The sequence below is a fragment of the Dermacentor albipictus genome, chromosome 3 (assembly GCF_038994185.2).
Source record: "Dermacentor albipictus isolate Rhodes 1998 colony chromosome 3, USDA_Dalb.pri_finalv2, whole genome shotgun sequence".
NCBI lineage: Eukaryota > Metazoa > Arthropoda > Arachnida > Ixodida > Ixodidae > Dermacentor > Dermacentor albipictus.
In genome coordinates this window covers 55,029,208-55,046,678 of record NC_091823.1, presented here as the reverse complement: position 1 = coordinate 55,046,678, position 17,471 = coordinate 55,029,208, and the positions used below count along the sequence as shown (strand labels likewise).

General features: G+C 46.3%; 1 protein-coding gene and 1 long non-coding RNA gene across 4 annotated transcripts in view; one reads left to right on the top strand and one right to left on the bottom strand.

The window, feature by feature from the left end:
* Nucleotides 1-621: 621 nt before the first annotated feature.
* Nucleotides 622-17,471, top strand: part of LOC135899127 (uncharacterized) — a 334,018-nt gene continuing 317,168 nt past the window's right edge. For both annotated transcript variants that reach the window (XR_011512738.1, XR_011512739.1), the window contains exon 1: nt 622-1,017. This is a non-coding gene — a long non-coding RNA (uncharacterized lncRNA). The remainder of the gene's footprint in view (nt 1,018-17,471) is intronic.
* The window catches only part of LOC135899126 (oxytocin receptor-like), a 62,409-nt gene continuing 61,175 nt past the window's right edge, over nt 16,238-17,471 (bottom strand). For both annotated transcript variants that reach the window (XM_070535491.1, XM_070535492.1), the window contains exon 5: nt 16,238-17,195. In XM_070535491.1, the coding sequence (XP_070391592.1) occupies nt 16,752-17,195 (444 nt within the window). In that variant the 3' untranslated portion in view covers nt 16,238-16,751. The remainder of the gene's footprint in view (nt 17,196-17,471) is intronic.

Genomic DNA, 17,471 nt, shown 5'->3' with positions numbered 1-17,471 from the left:
CAGAACGAGGCAAAGAGAACTTTTTTTTTCTCTTGCATATAGCACGAGCCCTCGATACGGTGTCAGAAGTGTAACCCGTCGTGCTGTTGGGTAGCTACTCACTTCCGCTGACTACAAAAGCCTGCCTCCTTTTCAATGCTCTGTGCTGTCCGAAGCCGAAGGCGCCATGGAGAATCGGGAATGCTTTCGACATGGGATCGCGCTCTTTTTCATTACCATAGCTCTAGGCAAGAAGCGCACGTAAGGGAATAAATCCGCAATTTTAGTGCACGTCGCGGGACCAAAGCTATCCGTGGGCTTAGCACTTTCCCTCTTTGGGAAGAACAGCGTAAAGACTACGACGCTATTTTCAGAACATCTGAAGACTACTGCAGCCTCAACGAAACGTACGAGCGGTACGTGTTTCATTCCCGCCATCAACAAGAAGGTGAGCCCTTAGAACAATTCCTGCAAGGTGTGTAGCTCAAGCCAAAGACGTGCAACTTTGGTGACTTGCGTGATTCGATGTTTCGAGGCAATAATTTACGGCCAACGTGACAAGGAATTGCGCGCGCATCTTCTGCGCAGGAAGAACCTTACGCGGGACATGACAGTAAAGTGTGGCGAATAGGTGGAGCTGGCGACACTGCGAAACGATCTATTAGAAAATGAAGGAGATGCTCAGCATGCTAGCAACGAGATGAACGTTCACAGGTGGTACAGAAAGCAGGAAACGCTGGAAAGAGACGCATAATGAAGGCGGTGTGGGTACTGTGGAAAAGTACATAAACCCAGAAGAAGCCCGGCCCCCTACCGGTACAGCCGCATCTTTCCTATCACACCGTTTGACATGCAAGAGGAAAGAAGGCTGTTTTCTTTTCTTTTCTTTTTTTCTTTTTTTTTTGCGGACACCCGAACACTGCGGCTGGCAACACTTACGTGCTCAAACATTGCTCAGAAGGGCGTATTCCGATTGCGGCTTCACATTTTGGCTGCAGTGGCAGCCTCTCGCTAAATCGTTCTCATGGTTTACTTCAGGTATGCCTTACATTTTATATTTCTGCATTTTCTTTCTTAATTTTTTTCTTTGGTGCTGCTGCCAAGTTGAATGAAATTGTTGTTGCTCTCGTTGATTTGATTAGCAAAAACATGTGTGTAGCAATACTTGCGGCTCGCTTATTCGTGATGAAAGAAATGTAACTGCTTGAACTGTTTAATTAAATTTTAATAGTGTCAATACCTGCGGACTATATCAGTAAGCATCTAATACTAAGAGAAGGCGACGTATTTAGAATTTGAAATGCGAAGCCTGTCATACGGTGGTGCGAAAGCTGGCGTTTTAAGCCTGGGCCCGTATTCACCAAAAGTACTTACGTTATTGCTGTTAGTAAGAGCTAATGCCACTAATCGTGATCTTGGACAAACCGTTAGCGAAGGCAGATGGCCAACGGCAGGCAGCACTTACGAAAGAGAGGCTTCCTGACTGAGGCACCGGGAATGTGAAGGAAATACTGGTCTATTAGCATTGTTCCCTAAAACAAACCACAAGTTGGCCACTCTCGTTCCTCTAAGCTACAATGTTGATGACATTGAGCGTTCAGTCCAAATGATATCAAACCAATTCTATCGCGTTTAGGAACACTTGGATGCACACGAAAAAAAAGTGAAGAATATCAGAGACCGGGCCGACGACACTGAAAAAGGAGGGCGGCGCAGATGGCATAATTTAGAAAAGTTACACCTTGAAGACTTCCAATAGCTCAGTGGGCGCGGGCGTTTAAAGAGTGATATTCATGGAGTCGCTATCTCAGGTGGACTGAATCTCTCAAGCAAAGATAATGACATGACGTAAAAGCTTGGCCTACAAATGCGTGCCAAAGCTGACATCATATTCCTTTGCAGGCTATAGCTGCACGAGCAGGAAAAGCACATGGAGTGACTGCGCGGCTTGTGAGGCTAGAAACATGGGATGCCTGGTTTTTCTTTCCTATTGTGTTATAAGGCCGCAGCCTTGGATTCCATCTATAATATGTGAGAACATTACGAAGCACTCCTGGGCCTCGATTTTAAAGCGATGCCTTTCACTCGATTTCATGCATTTCTTATCGCCCACCGCTCGCTACCGGTTGCTCTCATTGATAACACGGGCGAAGCGTCGCTCTGACCGCTGACCAAGACGGAACGCGCGAAAAAAAACTATTATCAGAAAAATAATCTCCACGGAATCGCGGTTCCGGATGGATAACAAGTACAATTTTTTCTAACGTTGCTACAGATATTCCATGCTCTTGCAAAAAAAAGGGAGAGAGAGAGAGAGAGACATAGAGGAAAAAATAGAACCATTGAACCACCGACGCCAGTGAGAGAAAGAAAACGCTTAGGAAGCTCCCCGCAACGCCTTGTGCATACTCGTGCAGAGTTTTCCCAGCTCTTGGGCGCTTATACAGCGCCATATCTAGGTTTATGCTTTATTTACTTGAATCATGTGGCAACAAGAAATGACAAAGAAAAAAAAACACCAGCACCAGCGAGTTCTAGACGTGCATGCATATGCGTCCCGATTCCCCGTGTGCCCACGGTTTTGGTAGCCTTCCAGCTCTTTCGGCGGAGAGCATCATATGCAAACATATGCATATGCAAAACACATGCAAAGAGTCTCCATGCCACGCCCTCCTTTTCCTACCTCTGCACATGTTTTTTCTAGAGGTAACGTGCAATCTTGCTAGGCTATCTTCAGTTTCTTCACTTTGCAGGCCTCGCGTGCAGTCTCTCCCTATAACATCCAACACGTTTTTTTTTTTGCCTGTCGTGAGCCGTGATGGCTTTGCTCGGTCAATGGAAGTAAGCTATTGTGTGTCTGCGACACACCTCTTTGCTATGTGTGAAGCCCAGTCAGCCGATCGGATCTCTTGTGAACCAAGGACCCAAATTTATAGCTATCGAAACTCTAAATATTTTCTTACCGTCAAAATCGCATGCCCTTTAGTTTAAACACCAATTTCTGTATTAAATATTGCAAGAACGAATGTCTGCTTACTAGAGTAAGATTAACGCAAGCACGCCAACAAGCACGTATGAATACGCGCACCTGCGCACGCATACGATGTCTTCATAAGTAGTCTGAAGATGATAGGAAAAGAATGCAAAAGGAACTAGGTTAATGCATTTTAATACCCGTGTCACACGGGCAACTCGGATCTCCTTCAAACTTCCTTCCCTTAAAGGACCGCAAGGGAGTTTCACCTCAAAGGAGTTAGCTCCGTGTCACACGGCCTACAAGCGAGCTTTTGAAGGCTGCCGCTGGGGGCCCATTAGGCGCTGCTCACCTCGTACGCAGTCATGAGAGAAACACGTTATATATTGCTAAAAAAGTTTTGGTTAATTGTCTCTTCTTACAAAATACAATTATTTATGCATTGCATTTTAAAAAAAATGTCATATATCTTAAAGACAAAAAAAAACGAGCATGGCGCAGTCAGGGCAAACGCAGCAGCCATTCCGAGAACGCCCGGTTCGGGAGTCGAATGTAGCTGCTCAACTCAAATATCTTTGCCAGTGTTCAAATACTATATTATATGCAATAAAAACGGTTACAATTGCTGGTAAAAGTAAAATTAGTAAATATGAGGGTGATTTCTTGACTCGAAATTCAAGCATGCTGGGAAAAGAGTACTCCCTTCAGTCTGCAAGGGAGATCTTCTATCTTCTTTCGCTAGGTACTACCTTAAAGTTCCTTTGCCAAAGGACTGTCGTGAGACACGGCGCGCATATCCCTTGAGATAAAGACGTCCTTGATTGAAGGGAGTTAAGAGGACTTTAGCCGCGTCCGTGAGACAGGGGTATAAGACCCCTAAATCCGAAGCGCACCAACTTTTGGGCGAGTTGATTTTTGCATGGCGCAACACGAACTAGCGCTCACAAATAATGACAGGGAGAGGTGCAGACAACACGAGCGCTCGTGTTGTCTACAAGTGTTTGTCCTTGTATCTGTGCACTTGATCGTGTTCTGCTCCCCTAAAGGCCTGCTCCATCGATACCTGCTCTCGTTGACACAACACAACAGCCTATCTAAGCAATGCGGCCTATGCATCATAAGGACAAAGCAATAAAGCCTGTTCATGCGCGCGCTTACATTTCTCTGAGAAAGGACGGTAATCCACAACATCTGCTGAAGCGTCACCTTAGCCCAGTGAAGCTGTTAAGGGATACGTTCCCCACTATCGTGTCCACGTGTAGAAAAAAAAATCACGAAGATAGTGCAATGCCGGGTGGGCCCACGGTGGAGGCTCAGTGCGCCATTAATGGGCCCACATACACAGCTTCGCTGGTCATCCCTCTCCAAAGAGTGGAAGAGCCCTGAGCTTCTTTCTTCCTTTCTTTCTTTGTTTTTTACTGCGCGAAGCGTGGTGCATGCAGGTACAGTAATTATCCCCTCTTGTCAGGCGTGTCAAAAGGTAGAAGGTACAAGTGGACCCTTTAGAGTGGTACAACCGTATTATGACCGGGACGTGCGTTTGTGACTCCACCCCTTGATTTCGCCGAAGCCGCACAAGGACATAAATTCACTTGAATTACGGCGCGTTGTGCTTTCAACGTGCCATCCGCCAGCGCGGCAATGGCTTGAGTTAAATCAAGCTTGCGGTATGTTCAGTAACACTGCACAGGTTTAAAGAAGCAGTCGGGCCTTGGGAAGGACGCTGGTGATTTTGCTTGAAAGAATGAAAAGGGGACATTTTTTTGCGCCGGTTTGTAAGCATGCTTTCTTTTTTTCTTGTCGTTTTGCTTTCTTCTGGTCATCCTAAGCTCTTTAAGGTACATATATGCGCAGTTGCACTGCTAGAAACGAAGTCGAAGGTTCGATTCCCGGTGCGGCAGCCGCATTTCGATGGGGCGAAACGCAGAAACACTAGTGGGCCGTGCTTTCGGTGCACGTCGAAAATCCCAGGTGGTAGAAATTTATATGGAGTCCCTCACTACGGCGTGTCTCATAATGAGATTGTGGTTTTGGCGCGTAAAACTTCCGAATTGTTTTCTTCCTTTGTAAGCATACCTCTCTAGCATTTTCCTTTCTTACGCAACTTACGGGTGCAACTTTAATCAGGAATAATTCATGAGAACTGAATGTGTAGTAACTCAAGTAATACAACGTCGGGATGCTCTGGCATTGCTGGCATTCAGATGTGGCTCGAGCTTGGCGATAAAATTTAATGAACGGCTCAATGAAAAGAATAAAGAAATACACAGCCCCATTGTTCCTTAAAATCCACGAGGAGGGAGGTTATGTAGCTGCCTATCACCGAAGCACATAGAGGTTAGGTATATTGGAACACCACAAAAAGAGAGCGCACGAGCTACAAAGCAAGAAAAATATCCATTTATTAAGAAATATAGCCTTCGCAGTGTAACAAAAAAACCGCCGGATAAGTAATAATATCGATGAACTAAAACTGACGTAGATTCCAAATGATTCTTAGGAAACTTGTATTGGCTTCGTTTGCAGAAGCGTTAGACGCTAGAATAAATGCCACTGTTGCATTTCTGCACTGCGGTACATGTACCAAGAGATTTTCACCATGCCGCCACCTTAATGGACACGGCACATGCTGTGTGCTGCAATAGGGAAGGGGCCGTGCCCTGCTCGTGGCAGATTTTTCTCACCTAGGCTTTCCTCAACTATATGCCTTTCTCTTTTCAAAGGACTTATTGCTTGACATGTTGGTGCAGTTTAATATAATGTCTTTGTAATGGCGCAAAAATCGGACTCCACACAGAGTCCCTGGTGTCTGATATTTCACGCCATTAAAAAGAATGTATAGTATCCCTCTCGGTCTGCGTACACGGACTGAACATTATTCAACACTTATGTCCGTTGACATGCAAACTAGCTTTATGAACCCATGTTTGGGAAAACAGGTGATTGTGACAGTTCGACGAACTCTGCTCTTGCTGCCCGACAGGGCTCATGTTGACTAGGTTATCGGTGCGATCTCCCTATCTCCGGCCGATGTGCTGCATCTGACATAAACGCCCAGTACGTGCGAGCTCTGGAGACACATAAGACCGATTTGACTTGATGGTAAGCGACCCTCTATATATAAGAGGGAGAAAGGCATTCTTTATTCTCCCCCTTTCGACTAGAGACAATGAAACAGTCGGTCGAAGGTTTGTTTTTTTTTTATAGACCACAGGGCGCTTCCACGCTTGGCAATTATAGTTCGTTGTCCTTACTCATCAGAGGCTTCCTATAGCTTGTCCTGTCTCCTCCCCCCCCCCCCCCCATTCCTCTCCAGCTTTTCGGTTGGCTTCACCCGATGGTGAAAAGTACCGCGCATCGATCCAAAAAGGTTGGACCATAAAGGCGCCAACCTCTCCTAATATTCATCTCAATAAAAAAAAAAAGGTTGGAAACACGCGGCTCTACTACGGCGTGAGGAACGATGCAAACACAGAGCTGACAAGGCTGAGTAAGTTTGTAAAAAACCTTTCTCAACTTCGAAGAGTGCACGCATTGATGCAGGCAACGTGCTGGTCTCTACTACAGTGAATTGCGATAACATATGCAAAACATGGATTAGGTAAGATCCCAGTCAACACCGTTCCTGCATATGTCCTGCACATGAAATAGGCAGGCACTCTGGAAGCACTTGCAGCGCGGGATGTGATGTTTGTATTTCTTTCCCGTCATCGCATCCACCAACTTGTCCGGCATAGAGTCGATGGAATCACAACAGGTGCTAGTACTCAGGCACACAGCATGTATTCATTCTGCAACACCTCACCCCCCTCTATTTCGCAGCTAAAAAATCTGCAGATCCCACGCAGTGTGGGAATCGATGTAAGCAAACTTTTCTGTGCTATTCGCTTTGATTGACGTGGCGGAAGTGTTCAACTTTAGTTGAATTCATGGGGCTGTAGGTAATTCAATCAATTTTATAGTTGTGTGTATAGATTGTATGCACGCATTCGTGGTCTGCACCACGTTTCGATGCGTAGCGAAGACACTCGTGTTCGTCGTGGCGCGTCTTTCGGGCCTGAGTGTCCTCGACGCTGAGTGCATGTTTGGAGCCATTTTACTGGCGCGTGTTTACGTATCCTGCATACGTGGCCAGTACGCTGTCGAGACGTCAGCTCCATGCTATCGACAATTGTAATGCTTACACTATCGCAGCCCAGCACCTGCATTTTCGTCACATAAAAAAGAAAGCACAGCACGTGCCATACGCACAAACTGTGAAACGCTGCCGCCGCGGTACCGGCTGGGATGCGCGGAGGTGGTGGTGCAAGAAACCCAGCGGCGCGTGTGAGCTAGGCCGCAGCAGCAGCGGTCGCAACCGTAAAGTTGGGATGACAGGCAAAGAAAGCTTCGCTTTAAACATACAGCTGACACACGTGGATCCTCCTCAGGGCCGAACACAAACTGAAGGCCATTACCGCTTTCCAAGTCGGTTCATATTAGAGAGTGGCGCGCTATGAACGTTCAAAGCATAGTTCCCCGTTGTCTGAAAGCCATCTGACTTCCTATTCGGGATAAATATTTTACGAAATCGGTTCCGCGTCAATTTCAAAAAGAGATTAATGCAATGTGCAATATAAAGTATGAGGGATCTCAGGATGATCAAGAAACACGCAAGAAGCACTACTTGCACCATGCCGATAGACCCTACCGGTTTTCGTTCAAGGAAACTTCAACTTGATATAGCTTCGACGCTTACTCTGGGTGAAACAAATATTTTTTTCCTTAGCAAAAACCGTACAGCTAATGAGATCCGTTACAGCGAGCAGCACATGTCACGCGTTGCCAAATAGGCAGCAGTCAGCTGGATGACGTCCTTTATATGGGCTGTAATGGCGTTGGAAAAAGCTGACGTTTTGCTGGGATGTCAAATTATACCTGTCACTTTCCCCATTTCTGATAGAACAGGCGCTGTTTTCAGAGCACGACGCCTGCTGCCTTGCGCCATCGAACCTAACCTTCTTCTTTGAGCACGCACTGCCACCGCTGCCGTCGTCTTCGTCCTCACTGTTTTTCTGGTCGTTGTTGCTGTTGTTGTTCTCGCCTCAGGAATAGCGATGACAGCATATGAAGAGCTCCACATTTTCGTCCTTCACCGTTGTTCGAGCCATCCTCTTCACGTTGTTTTCCACGTGGTACTACTAATAATAATAATATTTGGGGTTTTACGTGCCAAAACCACTTTCTGATTATGAGGCACGCCGTAGTGGAGGACTACGGAAATTTTGACCACCTGGGGTTCTTTAACGTGCACCTAAATCTAAGCACACGGGTGTTTTCGCATTTCGCCCCCATCGAAATGCGGCCGCCGTGGCCGGGATTCGATCCCGCGACCTCGTGCTCAGCAGCCCAACACCATAGCCACTGAGCAACCACGGCGGGTCACGTGGTACTAACCGACTGCGAAGACCACACACCAACGTTAAGGCTAATCTGGGCGTGTATGATTATAAGGCAATATAAATGATAATGAAGTTTAATCGTGCTTAGGTTATAATTGCATGGAAACATTTTAGAATGAATAAGCGTTTATTGAAATACTGATAAACTGACCTAATTTACTTCTTTGTACCGTAATGAAAGACAGGAGCGTTTCCTCAACTTCGCACACATTTCTTTTGTTTCCAGAGCTTCAAGATCTGTTTTAAACTCGCTAGGGTATGTTGGACGAAAATGATCACCGTAAACAGTATTGGTTGCTCCCTCAAGTGTAGAAAAAAAAAAGAATGGCTGCATGCGCTCATACTACCACTCTTAGAACACAAAAAATAAATAGTGTGAAAGAGGACGATAGAAGCCCGAAGAAGCGTATACGTAAAAATTACGAGAGTTCCTAAGAAAGATGAGGATGAGAGCTTCGAGCAGGCCAGCCGGAAAGAACGCAAGAAATGTCGAGCGAGATAAGCTTGCCCCATACGCCAGTGCGTAATCCTCACTGTTGTATTTGTTTGTTGAGGTAAAAGCAAAGCTGTCGACAGAATCCTTGTAGGGTTCTTGCTTTGGTGGACAAAAATCAGATATCCTGTAGAGGGATAACAGCTGCCCGAATTTATGGACCGTAACCATCGTAGTGGTCGCATTGCGGTACTTTGGCAGTAGGAATGCATCGAGAGTGTCCGAAACCCTCCATTTATAGAAGCTATAGCAGATGCAATCGATTGATTTGTTGGCGACTACTGCGCATGTTTTGTTCATCGAATAAGTCATCAGGCGATTTTTATTCCCTTTTAAATAAATCTCTGATTCACTCAGCGCGGTGTTTTCTTAAGCCTTGACACAATCTAAACGGTACAGTCATCACGGCAAAGTGACACCGGTATTGTCCTGCTAAGCTCTAGGTAGGGTGTTCAATGCCCAGCTGCCGTGACCACCATACGATGTGGACAAAATGCGAAAAAATAAAGAGAAAAAAACTCGTGCTTAGCGTTACGAATGCGCATTAACAAAAACCATGGCATCAAAATAAAGCCGGTACCCTGCACAGTATACAGTGCCTCTCGCACCCTTTACATGTTGAGGATCTTGACCCTAATAGATTGAAGCCAAATGTTCTATCAGTCTGCCAATACCAATAAAAATTAATAATCTTAATCAGATAGCAGTGACGAGTACTGATAAATGTCTTTGGTTCAGCTTCCTTGTCTTTCCTGAAGTGCTCATAAACCGTATCTTATCTGCCACGTTTCTGCGTGATCTAGAACTATCAAAGGTACTAAAATACGCGCGCCAAAAGACAAACAACAAAAACCTCAGCGCCCTTCCACTCCCTGAAGAAGGGTGACCAGCGAAGCTGTGTATGTGAGCCACTTAATGGCAAAGTAGAAGAACATTAATAATGAATAAAACGCTCAATGGTTGGACCCTCTAGGCAGGGACCCCACTGGCTTCCGTACGCCGTCTTGCTTGTCAGATGATGGCCCATTGGACCTCTTCCTGTGAACCGGGCAGCGCCGCCTCCCATTTTCTGTACTCCGTAATTTCTGTGTTTGTCTTTTGTGTATATGCCGTGCACGTCCACGAAATGTAGTCGAGGGTTGGCATGCCCCTACAACATGGGCATGTGTCCGTATATCTTTCTAGATAAATTTTATGGAGTATGTGCATGTTCTTATATGTATAGGTTTGCAGCTTTCTCCATGTAACCTGGTCTTCCTTACCGAGATTCTTATGGGGGGTGGTAGTGCCATTCTATTCCCTCTGTTATAGTTTAAAATTGCTGAACTGCACCTCCGCCACTTTCTTCGGAATCGGCGCACGTATGGGGAGTGTTTATAACGCCTGCTTCACGTGAGCGTTTCCCGTGTATTTAAGAACGCCGTCTGAGAAGCTTGAGCTCGAAACTAAACCTTCATATCACTTTCAATGCTTCGCCCTTTGGACGACACCGTCCAATCGCTCCTGTGTTCTCGAAAGCTGGCTATCTTATGCTCAGGATTCTTCAGTCAGAACGAGAGAAGTGCTTATGTGGCATGAAGCATGCCAAGCCACACGTCGCTTGCATTGTTAAAGCGGATTATTAAATACCCCTCACATGCACCATAGTAAGCCTAAAACTAGTGACTGGTTCTTCATTGAGCGAGCAGGGGACCAATAATTAGCACAGCCTCCTCGATTGAAGGGCAAACTGTAGAACTGGAAGATGTGATTCCTTGCTTCCTAATGTAACTTTGTAAAATATTTTACACTCTTATCTACCTTTAGGGCATAAATTATTCTACAGTGTCCGATAGCAGGCGTCACTCGTAACGCACTCACACATAAGTTGCCCGAAGCCTTCTACACCCTAAAGATGTTCTTGTTTGTGTCATGTGTCAGCGAACCATCGACTACTTTGCGGAGCAGGCAGTGCCGCTTTCTCATCAGAAAATTTAAACCACATTGGTCGGGCGACTTTTATAACGCTTCTTTCTTTCTTTTTGTCATGTAATTCTGCGCACTGTGTTCCCCGTATAAATTTTCGATGCTTGTCGAATAATAGTAGTTGCGTGTCTTTCCTAGCTACATGTATGCTGTCGTTTTCAGGGGTCAGGAATAATTTTGACCACCTGAGTTTTTTTAACGTGCGCGCAAAGGATCGTGCAATTGCATCTCTTTTTTTTTGCATTCCACCCCCTTCGGGATGCGGCCGCATTGGAACGGTACAGAACCACCAACCTCGCGCTCAAGAAATGAGTCAGCGTTCATAAGTGCGACGCCTGACCCCATGTGACAGACTAAAGTGATTTCACGAAGAGAAAGTGTGAATGGCAGGCGCGGTTATTAAGGCTATGAGTCAATGGCCTTCACTCTGCGCATTAGAGGCTGAGTAGTGGCTGATGGCAGGGGACTCCTGTGCGAACTCCCGAGGTGACCGAGCACGTATGCTCTGTCAGTGTAGTGGTTTTTATGGAAAAGCGTCAAATGGCCCATTGAGCGATAAAGCCGGCGTCTGTCGTCTGTAGCAGCAATACTTCACCTAAATTCGCATTGCTATTGGCTGCGACGCCACGTCACAAGCGCGCCTCAACAGAGCAGAGTGGGCGAAAAGAAAAACCTGTTGTGGCCGCAGTGCGCCAAATGTTGCATGAGGGAACAGCGCCTCGTCGCGACGCCACGTCACCTTCGATCTCACTGTCGGAAGCCAGCGTACGGTCCGTATCTCTCTCACAACCACTGAGCTTAGCTGCTGCGTGCGCCTCCTCGGTCTCTCGTCGAGCAGAACGTCGGTGGCACACGGCGTTGGCACCGCAGGCTGCTGCGGCTGTTTGCTGGCTCGGGTAGCACTTACCACTACAGTACATTACACACAAAGCAAAACTCGAAGGGCAGCTCAGCGGCATTCAATTGGAGATTAATGCTTTCACATTCGGAACTACACTCTCAAACAAATGTACACCCTTCGGGGTGTATATTTGCCACACAACAATGATTGTCATCTGTCTTGCTTGCGTTTCCTTTCTTGAAAGCGCTGCGCTCGCTACATTCCTGTCGAAAACGTTCTGTCATGCTGATAACGCGCATGCCGTTTGTGACTTGGAAATATTGGGCTCGCAGCCTTAAAGAAAAGAAATGTGGAAAAGACAGATGACGATTATGGTTGTGTGGCAAGGTACGACCCAATGGGTGTTTTTTCGTTTAAGAGTGTAATGAGAAGTGTTTAGGTGTCCTCGGATGTTTGTCTGTGTCGCTTCATATTTCATTGCCTCCATGTGACTCAGCATGCAATCCTCCCGGCTAACAAAACATCTTCAGTTTTCATTAAATAGAGAGTCTTCTTAATTAAAGAGAGAGTGTTCATTCTCTTTTACATTAGAGGCAGGGAAATAAGACTAACCTTTACTCGTTTCTGCAGTGAGAACGGAGAACGTCCTGGTCGTTTTCGTGCACGCTTACTGAGCAGATATTTCATTATTTCCATTGATGGCAGATCACACTTTTCGAGAGCTGTCTCAAACTTCGTGCTAGTTCATGCGACGTGCTGGAGCTCGTATCGTGGTCACCAGAGCGGGCAGGGTATGCATGAATGCCCTTGCTTGAAGCCACATGCCGCAGATGCCACATCTGCCAGCAGCTATTAATTTTATGTGAGCGAATGTACGGGTAGTGCTAAAAGCACCAGTAAAACAGACTTGTCGGCAGCCGTTTCCCATAGTGCCTCAACTTTTCAATCTCGTTCACGATACGACTCGTCGACGAAGGGCACAAGCACCGGAAGTTCTGCTGCCCGGACTTTGCTTTTCTGTTCGCTCCCATTGTGATGCAACATCCAGTCGTCGCACGAAAGAGAGATGCAAAGACGCTTACTATGAAAGAGCTTGGCGGCGCGGCAGTTTTGCTTTCAGAACTGCGACAGAGCAAAAGTACAGCCCAGCAATGCCGATGTTTCAGTTTTTGCCGCATACTCCCTCAGTGAGCGAAAAAAAAAAGGTAAGCTTCTATAGTAACGTGTTCCGTTATATTTTTCGTTCTTCGAGGTAGAGAAGCGCACGTTTCTTTCGAGATAGATTTCTTTTGAAGCTTAGCCTTAACAAAGTTCTAGAAATAGCAGGTTTAAGTAGCTTACTGCACTCAGACAACAACGTCCACGATATTGCAAATACGCCGCGCACTCTGCCTGTTGTGCCTGGTAAGCAGCAGCAAATGATTCAACAAAGTTTCGAGTTAGCTGTTTCTACAAACGAAGTATATTATTTCATATCGGCAAAGTTAGGAAAAAAGCAAGCACTGCTACTTGCTCGATGCCTTGTCATGGCCTTGCGTATAGCCTATTACGGACAGTAAAAGTGTATGTACTTATGTATATTTTCCCGAATAGTATTAAAACAGCTTACATCAATGTAGAAGAGGTGCCATACCGTAAAGCTATTCCAAACTTTTCTATTCCAATTCTGCCATCAGCAGTCCATGATTGGTCGAAAAATTTTTGAGCCACCCCATGGACTGCGCCTGTCTGTCACGCGACATCGTGAAAACCGCGATAGCTCCCCATCTCATATGACCTGTACACGCTGATGATGCATAGCTAGACCGAAGAAAAAATTATTATTTCTAATTCTGTGCCTTTTTTTTTCTCATCCCTCTGTTATGGGTCAAAAGTTTGCGGGCTGCACCCACTTCGCCTGTCTGTCATGCGACGTCCCAAAACCAAGAAAAGCTCGCTCGTCAAAGTGATGTGTACACGTGAAAGATGCATTAATGTGCCGAAGAAAACAGTTTTCTTTTCTGAATAGCAGGAGCCTGCCCCATTTCGAAAGCAACAGAAGAAGGCTGCCAGCCGATCGCTCAGGCACTGACTATTCGCACCTCTCGAAGAGCGTGGATTTATTAGCATATAATAAACTTTTTTGCGTGGCAGTATAACGTTATCGAGCCCTTTCGGCACATGTGCGACGTCACTCTGCAATTCTTCTTTGTTGAGGGTCCGTTTTGGCGGTCTTCTTAACCTTCCGTTGCACGTCGCCGCGATTTGCGACCATCCACCGCACACTAAAGAGAAGCGGGCCAATCGCAGATGCCCGCACGACCCTCTTAATCCGGTTATCTATATTTACTGTGCTTACTCAGCCCCATAGAAATCCTCTCCACTTGAGCGTGCTCCTCGCCTCTTGTCTGCCAACTAGATAACAAAAACCGCTCAATGTAGACAATTTTATTCATTCTGAACGAAAATAAAGGTAACGCCCCATAAACAAGCAAAGTGTTCGATTGGGGTGTTCAGACAACGCTGCGAGTCACCGCCCAACAGTTGCGACAGCGGTTACTTAAATTGAACGTCAGGAGATTGGAATAAAAACAGATTGGAATAGTTTTACGTTGTAGGGCCCGGGTTTCCGCTCTATGAAAGATACACGTCTTCGTTTATTGACATACGGGTGTATAGGAACACAGCGTTAAGATGTGCAGAGACAGAAACATGAGTTTCGGTGGGAACTAAACTATTTGTGTCGCGTCTCTTGGCAAGTCACAACTTTTGCGCCAATTTCTTATTAACTCGATCTAGTTACAGGCGACCTCACCTTATACAGTTTTCATTATGTTTAAATTACTCCACGAGACCGAAAATTTCTCAACGGAGCTTGTAGGAAGGGCTCTCCAGACGGTCTCTCCGAAACACGGAAGTGAGAAGCTTAGTCTCTCTCAATATCTAGCTAACCGTCGTATAAAGGCAGTTGCTAGCTGTCCAATGAAAGTTCCTGTCACGTAATGTCGCTTCGAACGCGTTGACAAAAATTTTATTTATGGCGACAGCCACCGTTGTAAGGCCACCTTGTTTGAGATGGCCGCTTGCAAAAAAAAAATAATAATCATGCAAGGCAAGAAGCATTTTGGCAAATGTTCTGAGCCAGCAACAATACTAGTCTGCTTAATCAGGACAGATGATATTTCATTCTTCTTTAGCCGACTACCTTAATAACTGTTGCTGTAAAATAGAGGGGTGTGTGTTCGTAATTATTCAAACCCGATGTCGGCGCGACACTCAGGATACCCTAGAACATTGATCTCGAATGTTCATGAGCGTTCCTAATGAGTTATAACTTCAAAAGAAGTCTCCAAAGTGTAAAACAAAAGCCTCAGTTTCGCCCGAAAGGCAGAGCACCAATTCCAATAGCGAATTAGCAAATAGTTATACGAAGTAAGGTTAGTAGTTTTACCGGCAGTAAAAACTTGTAAACGTTTGCTTGCTAACTAAATTAACAAGCATGGTCTCTCGCGCGCACGAGCAAACATGAGTACATCTCCCTATATGACCATGTAAATTCGCTGCGAAAGCGCTGGAGTGAGGAAACGCGGTAGCGGGAACGAACGAATTGTCTTTTGTGCTGCCACTCGCTTCTACACGAAGTAAGCGGCGGGAGCACAGCAAACAAGAAGCTATCGGTCCTTTGTGCGCCTAGACGCCTACACCCGGTTCGCATCGCAGATCGTTTTCAAAATAGGGCCCGCGCGACTGTACCATACGCCAGAGTAGAAAGTCCCCTCCCTTCATTCGCCTTTCGCCAGTGCCCTGCGGGTGATGGAAGAGAGCGGTTCCTCCCCTTCTTTCTTCGCTTGTGCGCGCCAGATTGAGCCGCCATTGTCGGCTCACCCTGGCATGCTTTCACGCGCACATACAACATATATGTTGTATGTATGGCGCGCGGGGAGATGTTATCACCCTTGGACTTTATGCGGAACATCATTGCAACGCCGACAACTACGGCAGAAATGCGCCTGGAGTGTCCATATAATTGCTATCCCAATGAAGAAAACAGCTGATTGGCAGAATAGACCAACGAGGTTTTGTATAGACCCTTTTATTTAGTATGAACTGCACATTTGAGCTTTTGTGAAGGTCGTTTTTGTAACAGTGATATTTTAAAACGCGTCTGGTGCTGAAAAGGTGGAGACAATTTATTCAAGTTGAATCCTAGTAAAACATAACGAAGAGGCATTTGGCTGTGGTTTTGTTAGATGACATCCATTAAGACGGCGTTAATAATGCTACACGAGCAGATGAATTAACTTCTTGAGCAGGTGCCTGTTTAAGGTCTTCCACATTGGTAGGCAATCTAAAATGACATCTAAACACTATGTCAGTGTTCAAAGGAAGGTTTACAAGCTCTAAGCGTTCGGGACGCTTGCTTTCTGCACGTCGTAATGGCACAGGGCCCCATGAGATGGTGTGAAGATCTTCTTTTTTTTTTTGTTAGTGTAAGTGTAAGTGATATCCGCAGAGAAAAGACAAACAAGCAAAACAGAAGCAGCATATGGACACAACGCACAGGCTTGAAAACTTCGTCACTCTTTATTTTTACACGTTGTTCCAGTTGATCACAGGCATTAACGGTGCCATAGCGACAACATCGCGACGCGTGCTCACCTCACTGAACATCGATGACGTATAGTTGCGCCATTTCAGTCATTAGCATATCAGCTGGGTTGAAAGACACAAACATGTTCAGCAGTCACCTGGCGGGGGCACCGTCAGAACACTCATAGATGTTTACACCAGACGAGTGAAATCAGGAGCATACAAGGGCAATCATGAAATATCACGGGAAGCCAGAATGTTCCGCTTGAGCGCAACTGTCGAATCAGGGAATCACCGTTACTGTACTTCAGGATTCCCCGACTGAGCTTTCTCATCTGCAAATATTATATACCTTCGGCTCTTTCAGTCTATTGACGATGGGGGTGAATGGAGAAACGCGCTAGCAAAACGCCCATTGGAAGCTTTGAAACCCTGCTCTTCCTGCGTAACCACCAGGCATTCACCTCCAAAGGCCATGCGTGAACGCGATTACACAACAGATGCCATCACAGCGCTCCCATTGATAGCAACCAGGGGTATCGTCGTGACGTCGCTACAAGCGCGCCCGCTTTGGTGGCAGAGCGATCGTCCCCTGCTGCTTAATGCGGGGCTGTTCACCGAGCCGGCATCCGGTGCGTAGGACGTCGTGGTGAGCACGCCGGTGCGCTGGCGCGTCGTCGAATCGCGAGCGCTGCACCGCCGACCACGACGGTGTCCGCGGATGCACGGCAGGATGTCGCAGATGCCGCGGCGTATGTGCACGTTGAAGAGCCCGTAGAACACCGGGTTCACGGCACTGTTGAGCAGGGCCACCGTCTCGGCGAAGACGATGGCGGCCCGCGGCACCTTGATGCAGTAGTGGCTGTGAATGCGTACGTTATGCACAGTGAAGTACGGTATCCAGCAGAGCATGAAGCTTGTTATGATGCAAACCTGCGATTTGGAAAGAGAAGGATGTTGGCGTAAATAACGCAGCATAATTACAGAATCTTGTGAATGTAGCGAGCTTACCTGCTCATGAAGCGTCTAGTCAGAACTATAGACTACTCCAAGGATAAACGCTATGGCAAGCGGTACACACAAGCAGCCATGTTTTAGTGCGAAAGTATTATATGCCCCATTTCGTGTAAATCCGGCAGCGGCGTGACCAAAACGTAGTACCGAACATGGCTGACGCCGCAAAGGCTAAAAACACGTAAGAAATACTGG